A 26,742-nucleotide genomic window follows, 5' to 3' on the forward strand; every position below is an offset into this window, starting at 1 on the left:
GCTACATTCTTCTTCTTCTTTTTTTCTTTCTTAACATATATTGCATTATTTGTTTCAGAGGTACAGATCTGAGATTCAACAGTCTTGCACAATTCACAACGCTTACCAGAACACATACCCTCCCCAGTGTCCATCACCCAGTCACCCCATCCCTCCCATCCCACCCAAGATGGCATTAATTCTTTTTCTGCCTCATCAGAAGTAGAATTCTTTGAGCTGACTTATCTGCACAAATCTATACAAAGTATTAAGTTTCATTTTAATATTCTCCCACAGCAGTTTCCACTTGCTCTCATAGGGCAGTGTTCCCCTAGATCTAATGTGGCACTACAAAGGACTTGAACATCAAAGCACGTAAACATGGACAAGATGGGTGAAATCAACATTAATGAAATCTTTGTGCATTCAGAAATGATCAAACAGTGAAAAACACATCCTATTAACCACTGTGTTATTACATTTTTTTTTTTCAAAAGAGAGCTTGTTCCTTAGAGAATAGTCCAAGTTGATTTATGTTACCACATATTGATCAACACTTACATAATTCAGGTGGTATCATTGTGAACGCGTCTCATGTGTTCAAAAATATGTGCCCACTATGTCCATGGCAATGTCATGTGCCTGTTAGAGAATGAAAAGTAACATGTGTTTCTGCCTCTGCTATCAAGAATTTTCCACATGTCTCAGGTTCACATACTAATAGTTTCCTGGGGCATAAAAATACTGTTATTAGAACAGCACAGAACAGAACAGCAAATACTCATTTCTATTATATTAATCAAAGGAAGAATTGTTTTATAAAGTTTATAAAAGACACTCTTATGCAGGAGAAAAATTCAAATATTTTATTACCTCACTTTGCAGTCCTTTGGGAACTCATTATTTATTTGAAAGCATGGTGTTGTTATCCATTCAGGGAAATACATCTTTGAAAAAGAACACTGTTTTAAAAATAGTGTGTACATCCATAGATAGTTTACCAGCAGTACTTTCTTTTCTCCCAGATAACCACTGCAGCTTTTAAAACAAGCAATAAAACAGAAATTCTCCATTATTAATAACAAGGCACTTCCCAAAGCAATGACATTTCAGAGTGGAAGTAAGGAATAAATTGTCTCTCAAAGAGTTGGGGGGCAGATATGGAAATATAGGTAACGATTCTGTTTTGGTACAAAGTCAAGTCAGTGAAACATGGGTTTCCATTTACTAGATTATTTACAGTATAAAATAAAAAAAATACCAAGATTAGTTACCTTTACAAATTATCCTATGATTTAATGAATTCTTTGATATTTTCTCAATAAGGTTCTTGATTATAAACACTATTTTTACGGTGATTCATTTCAAAGACTAAAAATCCTTGATTCAGGAATAATGATTAATCACCAGAAAAACAGTGTCTTCCCTGAATTTATATTCATTCGCTCCCCTCAATGGCTTACCATTGCTTGTTAGAATAAATGTGAGCTCCTTATGAAGACATAAAAAGCCCTGCATGACCTGGCCTTGACGTTCTTTCCTACCTTGTATTGGGCCATTAGTCTGTTGTTTTTCAGGCACCAGACTCAGTAGTTTTTGTTTTTTGTTTTGTTTTGTTTTGTTTTTAGTTCCTTCAATATTCAACCTCTTTCCTGCCTCTGGCTTAGGATCTTTTACATCAGGTAACTTACTTTTCGAATACTGGCCACCCCTCTCCAACATTTTGTCCTCTGGCAATTTTTAAATGGCTGGGTCTTTCTCCCCATTTAGGTTTCAGCTGAAATTTCACCACCTTCTTAGCCAGCTTTCCTGTATAAATTTCTGTTTTCTTGTTTTACTGCTTATCTCTAGGCTGTAAGTTCTAAAGATAAAACTGTACATCATTTCTAGCCTGTTCATAGTTTTATCTCTAGCACCTACCATTTTAAGCACATTCTTGGCACAAAGAATATATTTGTTGAATAAATTAATTTCATAAAGTATATCTTATAGGCAAAATCCACTACAAAGGTGAAGATAATTTTCAGAGAGCCTTAACGTTGTATGCATTCATGTGTATAGTTCATACGCCTAATATGAACTGATTGCACATTATTGGACAACATGTTTGATATCATATTTTTTCTTAGATATATCTTAAGTGTATCTATGACATCTCAAAATTTCTTATTGCATCCTTTAATCCAAAGAGTTATAATTCAAATAGACATCTCTGTTGCTCTTTTACATGAATATATCTATTCAATGTTCCAATGCAATTATTTAAATTTTCTGCAGAGAATAAAATATGAAAAGAACATTAATCTATAGGCAACTTGGCTAATAGTCAATACAATTTTATGCTTGCTGAGTATGCAAATATGTGGCACAATCCAAAAGAAAGATGTTATCAAAATATGTCTCCTACAACTAAGTGAAATCACTAATTAGCAACAATATATTAGGCAACAATTAATTTGATTTGGTATATATATATTTTTTCATCTGGAATGAGGGAATACCAGCATAAAAACCATACTGAAGTCCTAATTGTCTTCTCAATATATTCCTTTCCTTACTATGTTTACCTTATTTTGCTAGCTGTATTTTGTATTTTTTAAGCAATTGTGTATTTGAAGTTGGGATTTAATAATGCTTGCTTTATTTTCTTGCATTTTTTTTCATTTAATTTGCTCCTAGAAATGTTATTAGGAATTTTAATTTTCCTTGAGGTTATTAAATATTCTAAAATGTATTATAATTCAACTTTATTTGTTCCTTTCTTTAAGTATCTGGACATCCTAAGACCTACAGGGTGACATGGAAAATATGGGTTATCATTTTCCCCCTTCTTATGTGTCATCCTTGTGCAGGGGCCATGCTAATCTTCTCTGTATCTTTCCAGTTTTAGTATATGCGCTGCTGAAGTGAGCACTTTTCCCCCTTTTTAGTCTCAGGTTGAAGTTTTCCCCAGGAACTTCAATTTTAAACAGTTACGTCCCACCCAGTGCATTTTTTTTTTTTTTTTTTGCTTCCGGAAGATTGATTATTGTACATTCAGCACTATATTCCTCACCCTGTCTTCAGAAGAGTCCTACCATCTGTGTGTTCCTTTCCAGAATATTTCCTCCAGGTTGACATCTCAATTTAGAATTTAGTTACGTGATTGAGCTTCACTGTGAACTAGACTGTGATTGTGGTCATAAATTTCTTTTCTCTGGAAGGCTGCCTCTCAAATGTTCATCAGTTAGCAAGTAAAGCTAGTCAGTTCTATCTAAGTCTTGCTCATTCACCCTGAAAGCAATATTCTAGAAAGATAAAATGTGAATTTATACACACATGATAATTACATGTTAGCCTTTTTTGAACTTATAAAAATAATTTAAAAATTCTCTTATTCTTTTATAATGCTTTGTGAGACATGTAGTTTACTTTTCATTTTAAAATTATTTCCTTTGCTTTTTATTTTTCCACATTACAATATTTGAAGATCTATATGAATAGGAAGAGAAACAGCTTTATGAATATGAATGTGAACAATTCATCAAGTTCATTTTTTCTTGAAAAACTATACATGTTCATTCAATAAATTATTTTTGAATTTTTGAGAAGATTCAAAACATTTTAGGGATTAAATTAAATATAGATAAATTAATAAAAACAAATATATTTTAATGTTTTTATTTCAAAAATCTATTTCAGCTACAAAGCTAGATATATTTACATTTAATCTAGTCTGAGTCTATGATATTTTAATAACTTTTGGTTTATCATGCATTTTGACAGAATAATAGGCAAAAAAACAAGCAAAGAATGAAAATAACCGGTTTTGTACAAATATATGTTTTTAAAATATTGGGCATTCTTTTAAAAATTGGATAATGTTTTAAAACATACTGAAGCAATACAAGGCAAGAACACTAGGCAAAAACATAAAACAGCATTTCCTAGGATTTTATATTCTCTGAAACTCAGAATTTTATAAATTAAGGAAAATATAAACTTTGTGATATGGCTGAGTAATATAAATTTAATGGATGAAATTGGAGAAATTTACTTTGGGTAGGAAGATAAACTGCTGGGATATCTATAATACAGAAGGCTGAGGTATACAATCTCACAAAAACATTTTTGAAATGTAGGGGATGGGGCACCTGGGTGGCTCAGATGGTTAAGCGTTGCCTTTGGCTCGGGTCATGATCCCATGGTCCTGGGATCGAGCCCCGCATCGGGCTCCCTGCTCTGCGGGAAGCCTGCTTCTCCCTCTCCCACTCCCCCTGCTTGTGTTCTCTCTCTGGCTGTCTCTCTTTCTGTCAAATAAAAAAAATCTTAAAAAAAAAAAAAGAAAGAAAGAAAGAAATGTAGGGGAAGGTGCTGATGTTATATTTCACCTACATTACAAATTTCTTCAGGGCCAGCCCTGATCCTGATAATCAAGAATTGACTCTAATTATAAATTCTATCATAGACACAGCAAATGGTAACTAGTTTTGTTATGATGTTGCGCAGTTAACTGGGTCACCTACTCGCAGTCACTGTGCAGGTTAATTGGAAACAAACCAATGGTAATCCCATTGGTTTCCTGGTCTGCTATGAGTGTCCAGAAAAAACTATTATCACATTCTGGAAAAGGGGAAGAGAGGTGAAATTTCTACAGGAGAATTATGATTCTCTGGGTCAGGAGCTGTGGGAGCCACTGTAAATCTGAAAGAGCCTTTTGTCATGGATCAGAAGCCAACAAAGGCCCTGGGCCAAGCTTTGAGTACACAGAGATTCTGCTCCAGGAGTCAGGAGCAGGATGGGTCGCTCACAGTGGCCACAGTGAACACCAGGATCTGGTCTCCGGGATTGTAACTGCTGAAGCTGCCAGTTTGGCATTGTCATGCTCTAATATCAGGAGGAGAAAGCCCTTCCAACCTTCCTGGCCTTGCAAGACCCACTGCCCGCCAGCTTTGTTTCTTCCCTTCCTTGGTCTGGCATTTGCAATGGAACACAGGTCTCCAAAGTGCTTCCTGTCTCTATGGAAACTGGCAAGCAGCACCAGACTGATGGCCATGCTCCACAGTGGCTGGGCAGAGGGGTGGCACAGAAGGTGGAGACCAGGTGTTCTACGCTATAAGACAAGCTGAATCCGGAAGGGATGGAGTCAAAGGAAAATAAATTATATGCGGTCACCTAGGAAAACAGAGTACCGAAAGTTGTTCAGACAAACCTAAAAGCTAGAATGAAATCACAGGAAAATTGCTAGAGAATTCTAAATATTTGAAAGAACAGAGGGACATTTCAAAAATGGAAACGTTTTGCACTTAGTTATCAGTCTTAATTTTTCCTCCAGTTCCCTTTCTCACATGATAGAGCATTTATAGTACTTCTCTTGAGAATTTTAAGCTTGCATTAATAGCATTTGTGCTTTTCAACCCACTAGGCTTTAGGATGCAATACGTGTTTCAGTACACACAACTACTGAGCCACAACTTTCGCATTAGAAGGTTATTTGTTTAGAACGCCTTCAGTAATTTGGTGGAAGTAATAGCATGCTGTGTGTGCATTTAGATATATTTTTAGACTCTAAGCAACAAGAATGATCTTGAACTTTCTAAGATTCAGGTTCTTTGTATAAATCCCAAACCTGTTGAACAGATGAGAGCGGGGAGGGAAACACAAAGCTGAGAAGAGTTGGAGGCGGGGAGACCTAAAGAATAGTAAGCTACCTTTGTATTTCATTTAGAAATGAATTGCCTATTTCTGTCCATTTCTTATATTTAAGAACCTGTAACAATACTGTGTATCTACGGATACATTTGGCACCTGTGCTTTTCATAACCAAAATACGAGAACCTTAATGAGACCAGTATTTTGCATTTAAGGTGGGGTTCTTGAGAGGCCACAAAAATATTTAAAAACAAGTCAAAGCATTATATATGCCACTCGCTTCAGATGCCAGTGACTCTGTCGAATTAAACAATTTTGTAGACTTAGTACAGTTTTCACAAAGTATAAATATATTCCCAAAGGAAGAACCAAAATATGGGGCATGTTTATCTCATGAGAAGTTTATGATTTCTTATTGAAAAGCGAGATCTTAAATTCTCTTCACATCTTGTTTTTGTTTGTTCCCCCTCACTGTTAAGTCCAGTTCTTCCTCTGAGAAAGTTGTGCTCATTTTCAGAAAGAAAAATAATGAGGGTCCTTGGTTCCTGTTAAACAGCCCACAAAAGTTGATCATGTACCCTGACCAACCGCTGACTGTAACTCAGTCCCTCTCAGATGTGCAAAGACTCAGCCTCCGCCTGTCTGTCTAGATATATCTCAGGTGATTATTGCCCTGAGTAAGTAAGCACTCATGCACCGTGTGCACTGATCCACTGTTGCGGCCCACATTTAATCTTTAGTGCAGGAAGAGAGATGGAGAAAACCATCGCCTTCACTCATACATTCAGGAGATAGCAAGGCTTGAATGATGACGTTTCTGGAAGCAGAGCCATGTTTTGGGATCAGTGTTCAAACATGCGTTTTTGCCCTGTCTGCTCTCTTTCAACAATACTGCTGGCTTCAAAGATCTCTCTTTGCCGCTTTGCTTATTGCATCTCTGCGGTAATTGCACATCACAGCCTGTCAGCAAGGTCGAGGTGGCCATGATCTTAGAATTTGCTTCTTTATGTACTGTGTGACAGTGTGTTGGATGCTTGGTGGTCAGTCAGTGAAAGCGTGCTTGAAATGTGGGAAGCAAGGACAGCTCTTAACTAACTGAGGTCAACAGGGGTCAAGACTCAGCTGACCTGATTTTGAATTTGGTAATTCCTGATCCAGACAAGAAAAGGTTTGAGCCATTTTTCCCTAAGTATATGAGAAATAGAAACATTGAAGGAATAATGGCAGCTTCTCTGTCTGCTATTTAAAGACAGGGTCAGGAAAGCCATCTTTGCAGACTACTGAATAATTGTTCTTCATTCAAATGTCTTTCACAGCAATAAATCAGCAAATTGTTTCCATATAACTACTGAAACTAGCCTAAATGGTTTTCAATCCCTGACGCTAGTTAGAAATAAACTTGGTAGCCTAAGAAAACTATCAGTTCAACAGTGTAGAGGAAAAAGAGATCAATTTGAAGGACTTTTATTGGAAAAATGATGAGTGGGAGGAAAAAAGGACTCTTGGAAAATGATTTGAGGAAAAGGGGAAAGGGGACTGAAGAGACTCAAAATATGAAGAGAAGAACTTCAAAAATAGAGCTGTATTGCATTGGAAAGAGTTCATTGGTTTTCAGAAAAAAAAACAAAATATTTATGCTAAATATGTAGGTAAGAGCCCCAACAAGAGACATCAAAGGTGGCTTTTCCAGTGGTGTGCTATGTAAATGATTAACAACTGCCTCTGTGGAGAAAAAACAAAACAAAACAAAACACTGACTTGAGCTGTTTGCCAATCTCCATAGTGAAAAGACTCTCACTGAGGTCCATTTGAAGCTAGCAGGGTATGTCTTTGAGCATAAAGTGAGAAGAGTTACATTCGGTTGGCTCTCATGAGCTGGGATGAGCCAGCTCTAGCACATCACAGCTTTTACTTGAATTTCAAATATTCCTTCACTTATTAAAAATAGATGTAAAAATTTAAATGCATCTTTGGAATGTTTAACTCCAAACTCCATGCTTATCTTATAGCAGTTACTCAGTCAGAATTAAGTTCACTTTCTTTTCCAAGCAGTTTTTTGGTTAAGCGTGTGAGGTCTGAAGACCGAGTAGGAGGGTTCAGAACCTGGATGCTGTACTTTGTAGCTGTGTGACTGTGGGCACATTATTTAAGCTCTCTTTGCATCTGTTCCCACATCTTCAAGGTAGAGATGATGACAAGGTTGGCATGAAAAGTAAATCACTGATAGAAGAAATGCACTTAGAATAGTGCCTAGAATATTGTGAATGCTCAGATAAGTTTAGCTGTAGTTTTCATATATTTACCATTGGCTTAGTGATTGTAGAAGATGCGATAACAGAGGAAGGGTACTATGAAAATGGCTGTTGGGGCACCTGGGTGGCTCAGTCAGTTGAGCAGCTGACTCTTGGTTTCCGCTCAGGTCATGATCTCAGGGTTGTGCGATCGAGCCCCACATCAGGCTCCATGTGCAGGGAGTCTGCTGGAGAGTCTCTCCCTCACCCTCTCCCTCTGCCCCTCCTGCCATTCTCTCTCTTTCTCTCTCTCAAAATAAATAAATAAATATTTAAAATGGATGTTGATGAAAGGGAAATTGGACCAGGAAAGGAAAGTAAAATATTTTCCATCTCAGCATCCTGTCCACCTAAGAGGGTTTAGGTAGGGCTTATTATACTCAATATTCAAGAAAAGTTATTGTCTTGTATGTTTTTCCCCTTTTGGAGCATAAATTTGGCAGTCTTTCTTTTTATGTCCCATTTTGGGTGCTTACAATGGTATTGGATGTGTCTATTCTAGATTACATCTGTTATATCTTATGTACACTCCTTCATGATTTTCAATTAGAACTTCAAAAAAATGTCTTAAGATAATATACTAATAAGGATTTTATTTAAATTTTCCGTATTTTTTTTTCTCAGTAAAGAATTAGTCTCTCCTCCTGCCTCTCTATTTTGACCATGAACAAATGCAGCAGACTTAGTCATTCTCCTGTCACAGGTTCCCCTACAAGGCCAGCCACTGCTCTAAGAAGATGCTTTCATTTTGGACAATGAGCCCCCACTGGAAGCTCCAACTCTCAATACAGAATGTTAAGCAATGTAACTGATTCAAAGATAAGTAAGATGATGTCATCACCTGCCCTTTAATTATCTTAGAAGCAACTCAAGGAGACTGATATTTATGCAAATAACAAAAGGGAGTAAACACAAGGAGGGGAGGAGAAAATGATGGACATAGGCTGCCTGGAAAAATAGCTAACCTCTACGAGTCCAAATTGGAAGTTTTGTTTCCTTTACATTTGATCATACACTTGTTTGATTAAGAATAACTCCTCTGAAATCTAGGATGGTACTGAGCTTAGCCAAAGAAAGGATCCTTTTAAAATAAGGCCTCAAATGATATGAACAATGCCTTTCAGAAATCCTTATAGATGGGGTGGGGCGAATAAAGAAAGAGTTATGTACCACACCTAGACTGCCCTCTCCCCTGCCTTCACACCCTCTCACAAAGTTTCCCAACTCTGCAGTCTCCTTAGCAAGTTTCTCTTCCTCTGTGCATCTTTCAAATGTTGATTCATATCAGGCAAAGCATGTAGTAAGTCCCCAAAATATTTGTTTAATGAATGCACTAAAAATGAATCCTTAATTTGATAACATATTAATTTTGCTAATTGGGAAAATTAGTAACTTCTTTGGAAAGACTCTCTGAAATTGAATTAAATGACAACCTTGAGCCACAAAGAGTCAAAAGAGAAAAGGATCAGTTAACCTGATGCTCTCTCCAGGTTATAACCAGAAGTAAAAGGCAATTCAAAGCTTGAGAAGAAGTTTGACTGTCTACAAAACTGGCTTTTGAATTGATTTTGGAAACCACATATCCTAAGGGTATTTAAGATTAGTAGATTCTCCACATGAGTTTGCTCTCTATTGGGAAAAACTAAATTATTTGACTGCGGGGATTTTAGGCTGCAAGTCCCAGGGAACTGAAGTCATAATACTTTAAAGTCAGAATCCACATGGGGAGAAGATGGAAGGAAGTTGTCCTAGTCTCCTACCTGAAAGGACAAAGAATAGGTGTGCAAGTGTATATAGAGTAACTGGCATGCAGAAGACCCTAACAAATATTACTTTCTTTCTTCTCTGGGCCAGTAAGGAAAGGTTGAAATAATTGTCAAAAGTAAGTTCTGAATACGATAGGATATTCGATGGCAGTTGATATTGACGTCCTCTCTTATTTGATTTTAATGCTACAACTGAAATTTACGAGGACGTAGTTCAGCTAGGTATGCAATTGAAAATCTCATTGTTAAAATGTTTACTCATTTATTTTTTTTTATTGTTGTCTAAATCACACTTAAGCAAATAGTGATAAAGTTATTATGACCCAGCAGCCTTTGTGGAAAACTAAGAGTAAAATATTGAACTCTCAGAACAAACCCCAAATGGTTCATTGACTTTATTCCACCATGGAAAATCACTTAACCTCCTAGTGTCAGTTTATCCATCTGTGAAATGAGAAGGCTAATATTTTCTCATGGGGATGTTTTGAAAATTATTTTGCAAATGTAGTGGATGAAATTGTTGCAAGCATCACTGCTCTTTTTCCACTTCTTTAAGGAAGCAGACAATATTATTTATGTACCAGTTGATAGTCAAATGGTCACCCGGAATGAACTGTGTATTCTTATTAGCACTTGTGTGCTTTTTATTACTTAAAGAATCCCTCCTCCCTCACATTGTCAAGTTCATGTGTTACATCAATACTTGGGAATCTGAGCAAAATATCTTAAAATCATTCTGAGCTTCGTATTTATGAACTGGTAATCTGATATCTCTGGTAATTATTCCTTCTTTCTGTTTTAGCTCACTTTTTCTCTTATGTGGTTTTTCGCCTCACCTCTCTTCACAAGATTGATAGTTTTCCACGTTTCCCTGCTAGAGGTCACCTCTGAGCTGAAGGCAAAACACATCCCACTCTGGCTCCTGTTGACTTTTAAGTCAACTATCAAAGAATTTATTCCAGACATCTCCTAACCTCAATTTAAAAACTCCACCCTAAAGATTACAGGGAGATATCCTGGGGAGTTGCCATAGTGACTCTAAGAGGTTGGCATTGAGAAGACAAAGCTACTGATAGCAGATTTTATACTTGATAGGCTTAATTATATAACATGGTCATGAACCTCTGAGCTTGTGTCATTTAGGTCTGGAAAGAAATTTTCCCCTTCAGGCTCTTCTGTCTCTTACGGTGCCAATCAACAGGCTTCTTGGTAATAAGATCCTTTATGCCAATAGCTCCAGCCTAACCTCAAGTGGTGCTTGTGGTAATGATAGAATCATTACAAAACTAAAGAAGAAAAGGGAAATATATTTCATGGGTGTGATTAAGTCATCATAATGTTCTTGCATATGTAAATTATCCTTGACTTAATGAACTACCTTGCTCACATAATAGTATTTTAACCTGGCTCTGGAAAGTCATTTTTTACCCATGTTGATAATTGTTACCAGACTTGGCAGAGCTCATCTCCAGATCATCTTGCTGAAGTGAAATTTATGTATTATGTTTCCATGTGCATGAATTTTGTTTTAACTACTAGAAGTGTTCTTACTAAGTAAAGTTATTATATGAATTATTTTAATAAATTAGTATGATACTTAGGAAGATAGAATACTTGATTATACTCTAATGATACCCAATTTGACAAGGGTCATTTAAAATATATGTTTTTTTTCTTGATTATAAAAGATTATAAAAGATTATATTCATTGGGGAAAATCAGGAAACTAGAGAAAGGAACAAAGGAAAATATTCTCTCTATCTCCTAGGTTAATCTCTTTAAGATTTTGATGGATATTCTACAAGATGAACACTTTTTGAAAAATACTTAACATTGTTTTCTCCAACACATTTTGTGTTTCTAAAAACAGCTACGTCTACAAGAAGCTCTGGTAAAATGGGATTTTTTTTTTTTATTTCTTTTATCAGAAATTGAATCTAAAGTTCTAGTATCCATATTTCATAGACTTTATTCAGGATTATAAAAGCTACCAGGGAAGTATTTTATGTGGTTTCCTCTGCTGCTTTAGAGAGTTCAATTCAGCCAAAATTATTCCAGTGACTTATTTTCAAAGATGACTAGATCCACCCTATATAATTAATGCAAGGCCAAAGGAAATTAATGATAATCATGTTACTATTTGTATATAAATCTTCATGTGTGCCTAGGAGGCAGAGAAGGTTTTCTGGAACACATAAGGGAGTATGAAGGAGTCTTAATGGTATGCAAAACTGTTGTCCCCTGATGAAGGGGTTTCAATTATTTTTTCTGTCTTTTGGTAATATATAGTTTTGCTGTTGTTTGGTTGGTTTAAATTTTTTTTTTTTTTTTTTAGTGAGAAGTTAAGTCCAATGTAGCTCTTGAGAAGTTAATCATTTTATAACTTTCATTTAATCAACGTTTTCTTTAATCCCCTTTTAGGCAGCCAAGGGCAGTTTCCACTAACACAGAATGTAACGGTTGTTGAAGGTGGAACTGCAATTTTGACCTGCAGGGTTGATCAAAATGATAACACCTCCCTCCAGTGGTCAAATCCAGCTCAACAGACTCTGTACTTTGATGACAAGAAAGGTGAATACATTTTCTTTTAAATGTTTTAATCATATTCTGAAATATCCTAATTATAATGAATTTATTTTTCTGAGATGATTCAAATTATTCGTTTTGATTACCAAACTGCTGCTGCTTGTATTTAAACATGTTAAATATTAAATACTTTAGTTTGCAAGTCATAAACACTAAAGATAACCTATGTCAACTTTTTAATAAAATAAACAGCTTCAATTCTGTTTCAAAAATCATTTTATGCTTTCTCTTAACCATAATCTTCTCTCTAGATATCATATTCCTCATCCTTGTAATTGCCTTGTGTGTAGATTAACTATTTTTTCCTCACTCCAGGTAATATATTTTTTTTATTAACCTTAGCTTAATGTATTTAGAAGATGCTGTATGATTTTGGAAAGTTTTATGATTTTATTCTTATGAACAGGCTTAAAAATAAGAATTGTAGAAACATTTCCCATAAAAAGTTTAAGTAACTCCATGGTTTCAAAATAAAGAACTGAAATTAAAAAGGTGTGTTTACTTCAAGTTGAGTTAGACTTCATTAATTAACTGGGCTCCTAATTGGATGACAGATTCTGTTGATTAAAGTTTTTTTTAGAGAAGTGATGAAATTCATAATATATAATTCAAGCAAACAACTAAAAGTATACACTGAATTTCCGAGTCTTCATCTGTTATTATAAGCATTGGGAGGAAAAGTGAGTTCATGAACTATAATAAAAACATGGAGCTGTTGCTATAGAGAAATTTAAATTATATAGAATGTAAATATCTATTTATATATGATCTATTCAGCATGGTCTTAATATCTGGATTTCTTATGAATCTGTGTAGATAACAGTAAGATAATTTGAAATCAGTTCCATTTTAATGGTTAGAGTGTAGTTGAATTAGTCCAATAAATGTGCACATTTGCCCTAAAACAGCAATTCACTGTATTTTTTTTTAACTTGATGTAGTTTTCCCTCTTTGATGTACTCTAGATTTAAAATGAAATTTTTTATTTATTTAAAATTTTAATATATAATGGAAGATTGATTAAAAATTTATTGACTCAACAAATAATTTTTGAGGTTTCCTTCATAAAAGGTGTTAGAGTTGGTGAACAAACAGATAAAATCCCTGCCCTTCGAGGACATAGAGTCTAGTAGGGGACAGATGATAACAAAATATGAACATGAACAAAATATATTTTAGAGTACATTGGTAGGGGACAAGTGTTCTCTATCTCAATAGATAAATAGATGCATAGATAGTTGATAAATACCTACAGAAAGAGAGGGAGAGAGAGAGAGAGGGAGGGAGGGAAGGAGAGAGAGATTTTAAGAAACTAGCTCAAGTGATTGTGGAGGCTAACAAGTCTGAAATATGCAAAGCAGGCCAGCCTTCTAGAGACCCAGGGAAAAGTCAGAATTGCAGCTCAAGTCTGAAGGCAGTCTGGAGACAAAATCCCTTCTTCCAGGGATCTCAAATGTTTTCTCTTAATGCTTCAGCTGATTGAACAAGGCCACAGCAGGGTAATCTGCTTTACTGAAAGTATAATGACTTAAATTAATCTCATCTAAATATACCTTCACAGCAGCATCCAGACTGGCATTTGACCAAATATTGGGGTACTGTGGCCTAATTAATTGGTTGACATAAAAAGTTAAGTATCACAGAGGGTCAGGCTATCATTTCTGTAGAATTGTATTACTTAGAAAGAGCTTGTATTTATTGTTTTATTTTGCCATTTGAAAGATAAATGAAACAGGTATCACTAATGGCCACGTTGTTATAGAAGCATATGGAAGGATGGGGTTAAAGGTCCCACGAGTATGTGAGATTTAAAGTTAGTATGGTGATTTAAACATTGCGACTCAAATATTGGCCAGACTTAAAGCCAATGTGGTGACTCCATATTTATGTTTTGACTAGAGTGTTTGTTGTGTAATCATTCATGTTTAACAGGGACTTTTAGTCATAGAGATTTGGTTTTTTTGGAGGGGGCTACTTTAAGAATATTTTAAAGAGTCTGAAAATGAATTTTGAAACGTTCATCTGCTAAACACTCACTATAGCAGTATTAATGTAATTTTAGTCCCTATTAGTATTATTGATTATGTAATGCTTCTGATTAAGGACATTTTTATCCCATATAGAAATTTTTAAACATATTCTGTGAGACTATTAAATATCTCTTTGCAGTTTGAAAAAAATATAAGAAATATCTAATGTGATATTTTAAAGCTTTTTTAAAAGAAAGGATATTCAAGAATAAAAATTTGATTTTATGAATTAATTACATTAAAATTTTATAAATATAACCCACATAAAATAGCTTGTATTTCAGGTATATTCAATAGGAATGAAAGTTATATTAGTAAAAATGAAGCTTGAAGACTACCTTTGGTTTCACTGGTTCCTAGTAAAAAATATATCTAAGTTTTATCATGCTAATATTATGTAAGCTTTATATTTTGACTTTAAATATACTAGTGTTTTTGGGGTAGTGAAGGCACATCTTCTATTAAAAAAATGTGCTAGTGTTTACTTTTCTTTGCTCCTTTATGGTGTTTGGAGGGGTTTGTTGTTGTTTTTTAAATCAAGTGATCTCTGCTGCTTTCTAAAGAATGAAGTCACATTGGGGTACCTGGGTGACTCAGTCCTTTGAGTTTCCTACTCTTGGTTTCAGCACAGGTCATGATCACAGACTCGACAGGTAGTCTGCTTGAGGTTTTTCTCTCTCTCTTCATCTGTCTGCCCCCATTGCCCTCTCACTCTCGCTCTCTAAAATAAATAAATCAGTCTTATGTTTTTTAAAGAACGAAGTCCCATTAGTTTAAAAAAAAAATACATGAGTCACACACAGAGATTTAACAACCTCTTTTTGCTTTTAGCATTAACTTATTACAAGTATTTGCAAATAAATATTTAAACGTATATGCCCAAATACAAGGTGACATCAATTTTAAGGAAATTTCTCACTTTCCCAATAATGCAAAGCAAGAGAAAATGTTTTGAGGACACAGTCATTTAGAGATGGTCATGAACAATTAAATGTATAGTTTATACTATTTAATTTATTGATTTGAGTATACGTGCGTATTTAAACTAATACAAAAACATAAATATGTGTGTATTTAAACTGATACAAAAACAAACTAATACAAAAAAAATTTTTTTTTTCACTTAGAGATACTGTTTTTCCATCCTGGCATTTAATAAAATAATCTTGCTTAGCAGCACTTTTTCAAAGTGTAGGATATACTATCAATGAGAAATTTATCCCGAGTAACAACTATGAATTTTTATGACAGCAGAACAATTTTTTGTTGTTCATTCATCCTGCAGGAGTCTAATAATGATCTCCACTATGTAACAACTGATTGTACTGCTTTTTAAGCAGATCTTTGAGAGTCATGTTTATAGTGACATCTACAATTGTGAGGTCAAATCCTCAGGCACAAAAACGAAATCTATACAAAATGTCTTTGCCTCCTCTTTCAGTGATTCCATAAGTTATCCTTTATAGAACATCTAAAACCAGAATTGATTCAGGGTGTTTCAAGCTAATGTGTCTTAGGATCCTGTCGGAAAAAAACCAGCAACTTGTAATATAAGATTTGCAAAGACTTGGAAATAAGGCAGCCCTTCTTTTCTGAGGGATAATTATGGTGGGAAAAATCCATCATGTCATATTTGGGATATTTAGCAACATATTCCTTCATCTTACTGCTATAAAATAGCAATATCTTATCATATGAATCACTATAGTATGCGCTTGCTTTATTTCATTTTTTTCTTTACCAATTGTTATAACAGCTTAGAATTATGTTGAAGAAAGCCAGTGTGTGTGTGTGTGTGTGTGTGTGTGTAGAGCCAGTTTCTGGTTTTGATATTAGACTCGTTCTAACTCTAACTCTATTATGGTTTTAATAGTCTGTTCCAACAGGGGTGCCTGAGGGGCGCAGTGGGTTAAGCGTCTGACTCTTGGTTTCTGGTCAGGTCATGATCTCAACAATGACAGTGTTGTGGGATCCAGTCCCAAGTCAGGCTCTGTGCTCAGGGTGGAGTCTCCCTGAGATTCTCTCTCTCCCTCTGCCCCTCCCCCCTCAAATAAATAAATACATCTTTAAAAAAAATAGTCTGTTGCAACAGGATAACAGAAAGTTTTGAATTAAAAAAACCCTTTCATGAATGGCAATCTAACATGTCTATTCCCTCACAAGTCATTGGTTCATTTCCTATGTGATGTCCTAGTGGAAGGGGTCCTTGACAGTTATATCTATCAAATGCAGGAGTTTGAAAATGAAAGCATTTTTTTGAAGATGCCACATTACTGTTTCCCTCCCACGTGGTCTTTTTGTCTGCCTTTACCTGCCTCGCCTCGATCCTAAGACTTATCTTGAGCAAACAAACGCGCCATATTGTACCAGAGCCTAAGTGCAGAAGCTAAGCATGAGTTAGCATGACTGGAGTGACACACACATGCCGTGCGAATGACAACCGCTCAGGAGAACAATAGAGAAAACGAGTGATTGTCTGTATCACTGATTGCACCAGCTTCTGCAGGTGGCTGTTACCTTTAAATAAAGGCTCCATCCTTAACTCTGTTCTTATTTCTGCCTCAGATTATGTTGCCTCTTGTTTGCAGGAGCTTTCAAAACAGAATCTTTCAAGGGTACACAGTATCACAGTGTTTTAATTGTGTCTCAAATGATTTTAAAATGCAGCTAAGGTTGAAAAGCTTTGGGTTAAGCAAGTCAATTTTCACAAGAGTTCTGTATCCCTAAGTTTAGGTTTTTGTACTGACATCGGTTATCGAGAAGGAAGGGAGAAAAGGAAGGAGAGCAAGTTGCTCAGAAGAATGGAACAGGTGCTTCTCATCAACATTGCCACTGTCACTCTGAGTCTCAAGACATATTCTGAGAGGTCTTCCATGCTAGCTGGAGACACAAGGTGGCTTCCTGCCTGTGAGGGTTGAACAAAGAACTCAGGATGGTGGCCCCTTGGTCCAGTTGGAACTGGGAAAACCTTTCTTGTTTACTTGGAATTATTCACTAGAGAAAAGCATGCTGTGTCTTGTTTACTTGGAATTACTCACTAAAGAAAAGCATGCTGTGAGTGGGCAGTTGATGATCAGCTGAAGGAGAATTAAGCTGCAGCCCTTTCCTAGGAGTCTCAGTTAGGGAGGTTAAATGTGAATATTCAGGAACCTCTTCTCAAAAGGAGACAGGTGTCCCGCAGGGACTGGCTGAAGTGAAACTAATATTGTAAGATTTCTCATTCAGGTAACATAAAGAGGAAGGCAGTGAATTCAGCAATAAACATCTGGGCTTTGGCTATCGTGAGCACACTTAATGTGATCCGTAGCTTCCTTAAATGGAGAATTGATGGGTAATGAAGAAATTTGAATCCAGGTGTGGCCTCTGTGTTAGTTTTAACCAGAATGCTCCTGAGAACAAAGTTGTCTGGCACCAGGTCAGCTTAAGTATACCCCAAGTGGCCTCTGCCATTGATATCAGCAGCTGCCTTTTAGGTAAAGAGCCGCAGTTCCTTTCAAAATGTTGAAGACGTACATAGAGTAAGACAGAGGGATGTATTAGTCAGCACTGCCCAAGATAATTTTCCATGACAATGACAGTGTTCTGTATCTGTGCAGAACAAAACTCTGTAGCCAGTAGCCACATGTGAATATTTAAATTTAGGTTAAATAAAAATTAAATAAAATCAAAATTTAGTTTCTCAGTTACATTGGCCACACTTCAAGTACGCAATAGGCACATGTGGCTAGTGGTTACTATTTTGTCAAGCACAGTTCTAGATGCTGATTCACTCCTTAGATGCCGTAATAGACCTTGTCCAATTCCAGCCTTAATTGGTAGAATATGTATTTTCCAACTGAGAAAACCCTAGGTCATTATAAATACATTTATTGAATATTAAATAAATGACATTTTGCTGTTTAAGTTGCATTGCTTTTTTTTTTTTTAAGATTTTATTTATTTATTTGACAGAGAGAGAGCACAAGCAGGGGGAGCGGCAGGCAGAGGGAGAGGGAGAAGCAGGCTCCCTGTGGGGCAGGGAACCCAACACGGGGCTCGATCCCTATACCCACTTTATTCCAAATGCTTACTTATTACTATTTATAATAGATGTGGTGAGATTTGTGTGCAGGCGCTTAACCGACTGAGCCACCCAGTTGCAAAGTTTTAATGGTGACATTGTAGCATCGGAGACAAAAGTCAGATCTGACTTCTAGTCCTGCCTCTGACACCAACTAGCAGAGTTAAAAAAAGAGGGGGAGCTCATCGACACCTGACCAGATCAGATGTTCCAGTGGTTGGATCACAATTGCATTTTTAACAATTTCCCTATCTACTTTCTGTGCACCTGAAAACCAAAAATCATTAACCTATGGAGTAAATATTCAATTACAATTCCATTTCATTTCTGCATAGTTGCTGTATGAAGCCTTTTTCTATAACACTTAAAAACCTGCAAATCTAAATAGAAAATAAAAATTAAGAGGATGACATTACAAGTTCTTATGGGTCAGAGGGACCTAGAATAGACATAACTAACTGATTCACCTGTTATGCCTCTCTTTCTTTTTACACAAATCTCACCACATCTGTTATAAATAGTAGTAGGTAAGCATTTGGAATAGAGGGGGTATAGGGAGACAGAGAAAATAGGGAGTAGAGTTCACTGAAACACCACAGGAATGCTGTGTGGCATTTGGCAATAGAAATAAAAAAATCAATTAGATTATTGCATCTGTTTCTCTGCAGGTGTGGGGAAAACAAAAAAAACAATTGAAGCAGTACAGTCTGATCACTCAACGCTCAGGAAAAAACACTTCAGTTCCTTCCTAGTATTGACAAAAAATACTTTGGACAAACATCTCCCAGGGTGCATAGCATATGCATTCAGCAGACATATACCTATGTGCTTGAATTTGTTTTTACATAAAAATCCAAAATACATAACTTTTTGGGACATTTCTCTTCACAGTAGTTTCGCGTTTTTGAATTATGTTTGCATGATTCTCAAATATTTCCTGGAAGGAGATTTCATTACTGGAGGAATGAAGATAAAATTTTATTAAGGGCATAACCAAAAATCACTAGTGTTAATTATCTAATTTTTCTGCCAATAATTTTACATTAATACAGGGGGCAGTGGGAGAGAAAGAACACGCATAAGGTGTCCTCGAACAAGGAGTGATAAAGAGAAGAAAAATGAGATGAACCTGAAATGAAGGTACAAGTTTTCCTGGCTCCATGCCAACCAATGCCTCCTGACAGTATCCTTACCCACGACTGGTTTCAATCAATGTGACAGACTTATAATATTAAAAATTAACTCAGTAAGGCAGGTATTAAGGTGGCCAATATTACCCTTCTTTTTGCTTTCTTAAAATTTTTTAAATATTATGTATAAGTGACAATAAAGGCATAGAATTAATGATGACAACTTGAAGTTACACAATACAATTTGTCAATACTTTCATGTTTATATTTTCTCATCGTATTCACAGCAACCCTGTACAGTAGGCAGAACGATTTTATAGGTAAAGAGATCAAGGCATGCAGATTTGAATAACTTGAGTAGTAAATGACAAAACAATGATGAGACTGAGTTTTCTTACAATGCGCCTCATTCACTTTATGCTGTATCGTTCTGGTAAGGCTTCATTTTACAGCGTTTTGGATTTTTGTTTGTTTGTTTGTTTTTCAATTTTCTTGTGAAAATTATCACTTCTTTTTGGTCTTTACTCCAAAGTCGCCTTCTCAGTAATAGATCCGAGTACACTTTATTTCATATTTCAACTCCATCATGCTACAGTCATTTCATATGTTTCAGCAGATTTCCTAGTAAATGCGTGCATATTAAATGAGTATGAATCAAGTTACCATTAAAAAATTACACTCTTGAGTTAATAAAGCATGAACACACTATTTAAAGACATACAGGCATAATTAAAGGAACTATTCAATGTGATGCAGCACCTGGGAGCTAGGAACAATAGGGAACCATCCTGCCCTCGTCCCTGAAAAGGGGACAAAAAGATCAAAAGCTACGATTGTGGGATGAGGCTTCTGGTTAGAAGCTCTGACTGGTTGGGAAGGGGGTGCCTGTGGAAATATGTCAGTTGACTTTCCTTTCCTCCTACCTTCTGATTTCCTGACAATACTTGCCATTGTCTGAGCCCAAATGGAAACCATAGGCCAAAGGATTCTGGGTAGTTTACTCTCCCAGGGCAAAGAGCAGGGGGGGAAAATCTAAAAGGATAAGCAGAAAGTAACCAGCACAACTTACATGCATATACAAAATTTCTCCTTATCCAGTTATTTTCAGTGAAGATAATTTCTACGGAAAAGCTTGCATCACTCTATGCTCACAATTACCTTCAGTAGAATTGTTTCTTTTGGGGAGAAATAAGTCACAACACTGTTTCTAAAACATGTTAATTTTTCAATGTTATATTCCTCAAATTTAATATATATGTTAAACTGTGTACTAATAGATTTTGTAAAGAAATAATTTCCTTTCACTTAATCTTCTAATGATAAAGCCATTATGGGAAATTTTCATTAAGTGTCAGAAAAATCTTTAGTTATACATAATATACTTTTTCAATCTGTTTATTTTAGTGTAGTTCAAGTCCAGCAATTTCACAAAATACATAGATAACCACATACACTATAAATTTTATTGGTTATATGATCTTATTGGTTGTATGTTAAGCTATAACAGCATCCGGATTTGAAACTTTGACATTCAACACCACATATGTATGCCTGAATGTTTTTAGCAAATGTTAATTTTCAGATATTTTAGAATTCAGCATAATTTCCATACTTGATATTATATTTTAGAGAAATTAAGTTTCACTAATATTACTACTTTTTTGATGCTTTTTATAATGCTTTTATTTAAAAATAGAAATGAAACATAATACAAATAAATCAAGTAATGGTAGGTCTCTGAAAATGAGCAAGTTCCTGACGTAGTGCTCTTAGTTATTGCACATTGCTGTTCACTAACATTTTTTTTTTTTAGCAAAACCCTACAAAGAGAAAAATATTTGAAATATTTTATTCTACCTTCTGATGATTAACTTTTGTGTTTATCCAATCATTCATTGAATAAATATTTGCTAACTATCTAAAGTATGAGCTTGTTTCCAGTTATTGTAGTTCATTGATTTTTGAGTAGCCCTTTCCTGGTTGAATAGAGCTGCTTGAAAGAAAGCTTGTCCTAATTAAAATTAGGTTCTCTTTATCTTCTAATTATATATGTTTCTGGGCATATATTTTATATCAGTATGTTGGTAAGATATACAGAGTCAGTACATAGTCAGCAATTGTTAAAATGATCTTAAACCACCTGAGGAAAAACACTTTTTATCATGGCAGTAAAAGTGGATGATGGCTAGTCAGCCTACGTGGACAGTCAACACCATTGCGTCATCTTTTTTCATCTCCCAAAACAATTTTTAAAATGTAAACAATGACCGGCCAGGTTTTGAGGAATTATCTTTTGTGATATTAAAGATCCTCAATTGGGAGAATTAATAGTCATTTAAAAAAGCAGGTTTCATGAAGTAGATGTTAATCTACAAATGTCCAAGCAGATTTAATATTTAAAAGATTTCCAAGTGACCATTTCAGTTCAATTCTGTGAAATTCTGCTGTGTCCCTGGAATTATGCTGGGCATTAGAACTACTAAAATAAATAGAACATGGATTTTGACATCAAGTAGCAAGTTGTCATGTATCATCTATTTATAGGGATGGTGGATGATATAGGGGGAAAGTATTGGGTCAAGTATTTTATAGGTAAGTAAATGTAATCCTATTTATTTCATAGTAAGCCTCGTCATAGAGAATATGACATGCCCAAATAATTGGTAAATATGTCTTCCATAAGCCTAGGAAAAAAAAAAATTCACTTGAAATACACATGACTGAAAATATACTTTTTTGGATGAAATGAATTTATTTAAAGAAACAGTCATAAATCAACTATTATGTATTATTTGTCAAATATGTAGAGTAACAGTGTACTGCATGGGGACCTGATTTCCTGGTGACATACTGATATCATCTCTATGTTGAATGGCCTTTTAATCAGGATCCCAACACAGACCATGGAGAATGTAAATATTCTAAAGTTTTTTAAGTAAATTTCAAAATAACATTGACATTATAGATCTCAGTAAGTATAAGAAAATCATAACAGTATCAAAATATACTTGTCCTTAATGTATACATTTAATTCTATTTTTAATAACATAATTTTGATTTATACCAATACATTCTATTTAGATGAAACATAGTGTTTAAAGTGTTGCCATTTAATTTTTAGTGTTTTTACCCATTCTGTGTTTTTCTTAATAATTTATAACAGACTTTGAGACAGTAATATCCCCACCAATAGTGAATCTACACTGTAAAAATAGTGCTAATTTTTTGAGTTTGAGACTGATGAAAACAGCCCTAGAACACTAATGTAAAGATTATTCTACTCAAAAACTTAGTCAACTGCATCTCTCTCTTCTAGTTTCAAAATCTCAGTGGGGAGAAATGGATTGGCTTACATTAGGTGCCTCTATTGTGCTTTGCAGTATAACTAGGGGTGTGGTCACTGAGCCAAGCAATCACCGTAATTTATATCTACTACATTCAGTAAATCTCACATTCAATAGGCTCAGTGTGTAGAATCTATGTGGAATATTCTTTTCTCTCAAAAGAATATTTTTTACGAAAATAACTTCAACATGAAGTACAAAACAAATAAGAAACCTCTATTTCAAATATTATAACTTAGATACCCCTAATTAGTATAACCTCTTTTTAATCCCAATGAGCTTTTTTATAAGTAAACTTAGAAGTATTGGTCTAGGTACCAAAAAGTAGAAATAAAAACACACACAGTCATTCATTAATGGTGATACTAATTTAAAAACTATTAAATTATTAGTTTTTTTTGGTGGAGTCTTTAGGATTTTCTATATGTATAGTATCATGTCATTGGCAAATAGTGAAAGTTTTACTTCTTCCTTACCAATATTTATGTTTTTTTTTTAATTTATTTTCCTTATCTGATTGCTGCTGCTAGGACATTCAGTACTATGTTGAAAAAAGTCGTAAGAGTGGATATCCTTGTCTTGTTCATGCTTAGAGGAAAAGCTTTCAGTTTTTCACCATTGAGTATGATGTTAGCTGTGGGTTTTTCATATAAGGCCTTTATTATGTTGAGGTATGTGACATATAAACCTACTTTGTTGAGAGGTTTTATCGTGAATAAATATTGTACTTTGAAAATTTTTTCTTTTTACAACTACTGAGATGATCATGTGGTTTTTATCCTTTTTCTTATTAATGTGTATGGATCACATTAATTAATTTGTGAATATTGAACAATCCTTGCATCCCTGGGATAAATCCCACTTGACCCTGGTGAATGATATTTTAAATGTATTATTGGATTTAGTTTGCTAATATTTTGTTGAGGATTTTACATCTATGTTCATCAGAGATATTGGTCTGTAGTTCTGGGTTTTTTTTTGTTGCATCTTTGTCTGGTTTTGGTATCAGGGTAGTGCTGGCCTCATGGAATAAATTTGGAAGCTGTTCTTCCTTTTTTATTTTTTGGAAGAATTTGGAAAGAATAGGCATTAACTCTTCCTTAAATGTTTGGTAGAAATCACCTGTGAAGCCATCTGGTCCTAGACTTTAGTTTGTTGGGAGTTTTTGATTACTGATTCAATTTTATGGCTAATAATTGGTCTCTTCAAATTTGCTATTTCTTCCTGATTCAGGTTTGGAAGGTTATATGTTTCTAGGAATTTATCCATTTCTTCTAAGTTGTCCAATTTATTGTAGCTAAAAATGTTAATGAATATGATCTACCTTTCAGTTCATTCACTTGTGTTTTTTTAATTAATTTTGGATATTTCCTGTATTTATAAAAACTGAGTGTTTTTCCTCCCCCACACCTCTTGAAGTAACATTTCTCCACAATCAAAAAGAATTAATACAATTTAGAAACAGCTTTTCCTGAATAAATATTTTTAATGTATTACTTTCTACTGTGTGAGCATGAAGAGTTATAAATTAGTATAGGCACTCTATTTCCTTGGTTTATTATTTCTTCAGTCCCAGCAGGCTCTTGTAGCAATCCTTGGAAACAGCAATAAATGAGGCATTTTGCGGTACTGTGAAGTGTAGGAGGTAGTGTTATTTTAGTGCCTAAGTGTGGGTGGTTGTAAGAATTAAGTTTCCTGGTTTTATTGAGATTAGTGAGTGGACTGAAGTACAAATGGACAGTGGGAAGGGGAAATGCCGAATGATTGGTCTATACGCTCTGTAGTAGTCACATTGACTTTTTATAGAGAATGGCAGTAGTACCAATCTAGACATACTTTATTACATTTCCCTTCAAAGCCCTTTCAAATACATATAGCCCACCTTTCTTTTGATGCTGAAAATTGCATGCTACAAGACTGAATGACTTATTTCCTAATAGTGAATTGTGATAAAAAACATCTTCTAGGGACCAGTAACTATGGTCTCCTATGAAAATGATACTTGTTTATCATTCACTTATTTTTTTCTAGCTTAAAATCCTACCTCATGAACTTTTGCACACATTATAGAAGAGTTGGTTGGTTGAGGTTTATAGGGTTGGTAGTCAGGGCAGCTGAGTTTAAATCCCAGTGGCATCATGGATTTGCGTGTGATCACGAACCAACCTTGACCAATTACATAAAGCAATTTCAGTTCCAGCCTCTATGCCTCTGGAGGCCAATGTGTTGTGAAGGGCCACATGCTACTCTGTCAAGGTTTGCAGGCTAGAACTCTTCTTAGAGTATTTTTGAGATGTTTGACATGCTGGAAAATCAAATGATGCAACATCAAAAAAAAAAAAAAAGTCTGCCATTGATGTCTTAAGCAATTTCAGTCTAACAGGAATTTGAGATCATAAATATTCTCTTTAGACCAAAAGTGGCTGTGAATGTGTGTATACCTAAAAAAGGCCTTTTCATAAAGCATAAGTATATTTAAATGATGATATCCAGCCTCACTCTTTCCTGGGTGCTATAACTATGTTGAAGGTGAAATGCAATGAAGGTTTCTAATATAGAGGCTGAGTTGCTACTCTAAAGATTTTGGGGAAAGGGACCTTCATTAGGGAGAGAGAACTTTTATGTTGAGTGTAAGCTCTGTCATGCAAGATTTTCATAAAGAAATGGTAAGGCTCTCTCCCTCCTGCAGAACTGTCACTGAGATTATGTGACAAAGAGTGGCATAGAGTAAGAATGGAAGCCAGTCCTGGTACCCCAGCACTGGCAGCTACTTTAACCAATTATTATTTTTTGCCCCCTTCTATATATTGACTAGGTATCTATTAAGTCAAAATGTACATTTCTATTTTGTTTATTACCTCCTCACTAAATACTCTCTTGCTTGTTCCAATAGTGTTTTGAACGTCTTTTGGATTTCTCATTATGCTACCCTGAATTGTCTACAAATAACTGTGATTCTGTTTTTAAATAGCCACAGCTCTACTTTAATTTCATGCCTTAGCACATGATCTGTGGTAAACATTTTTTTTTTTTTTAAATAGAAGAATAAAAAAAAAGTTCAGTATTTGAAGAGCTACTTGCCCTAAACAGAAAATAGAGCTAAGGAAATAGAGAGGAAGAATATATTTGAAAAGTATTTAAGCAAGGAATTGATTGACTGGGCTTGTGATGTAATCAGGCAACCAAAAGGCAATTTCTAGTTTTCAAACCAGGAGCAGGGTAGTCCTATTATGAGTAGCCATACAACTGACTTTATTATTAATCTGCTACCACCTATGTATGTCAGAGAAGGCATGACAAGAGAAATTAATTATAATTCTCAGTTCTAAGGGGATCCTAAGATTATAGATTCAAAATAATTAGTAGATGTTTACAGTTTAATGCTACATGTATGAAACAACTACAGGTAGTAGAGAGAAGGAGAGCGGGCTTTTGTTGTTGCTGTTGCATGCACAGGGAGTTGAAGTGTCCTTTCTGCAACTTTCAGACTAGGGTTCTAGGTGTGGAGATGCAATACTGACCACAACAAACAAACTAACCTATTCATGGAGTTCAGTCAGTACTTCTCAAATAATCTGTGGTGAGAGACGTTTGTTTTTTCCTAAATCAAACATAAGTGAAACTTTTGTAAAGTACAATAAAAAATGGATCATTAAAAATGAAATAAAAATGAAAAAATACAAAATGAAGTCCCAACTTTTTATTATTATTATTATTATTTTCAAAAGGAAAGAATTATAAAATTGTATGCATTCATTGAATATGGGTGTATTGGGAATAATACTGAGAATTACTAATATACTTGTAATTTTTTTGTTATTCTACAATCAGAACTAAACAAAAAGTTATGAGATAAGTAGTAACTGTTCTTATGAAAAACCTACATGCATACTTTGAATGAACATCATATATATCAATTGTTTAA

At 34.9% G+C, this 26,742-nt stretch overlaps 1 protein-coding gene and 1 pseudogene across 3 annotated transcripts in view; one reads left to right on the forward strand and one right to left on the reverse strand.

Annotated features, from left to right (window-relative positions):
• Positions 1-26,742, forward strand: part of CADM2 (cell adhesion molecule 2) — a 1,086,523-nt gene that overhangs the window by 821,670 nt on the left and 238,111 nt on the right. For all 3 annotated transcript variants that reach the window (XM_032407371.1, XM_032407368.1, XM_032407369.1), the window contains one exon: positions 12,089-12,238. In XM_032407371.1, coding sequence (XP_032263262.1) covers positions 12,089-12,238 — 150 coding nt within the window. The remainder of the gene's footprint in view (positions 1-12,088; positions 12,239-26,742) is intronic.
• On the reverse strand, positions 2,784-2,893 carry LOC116634157 (annotated as a pseudogene).

The sequence above is a fragment of the Phoca vitulina genome, unplaced genomic scaffold (assembly GCF_004348235.1).
Source record: "Phoca vitulina isolate PV1807 unplaced genomic scaffold, GSC_HSeal_1.0 scaffold8, whole genome shotgun sequence".
NCBI lineage: Eukaryota > Metazoa > Chordata > Mammalia > Carnivora > Phocidae > Phoca > Phoca vitulina.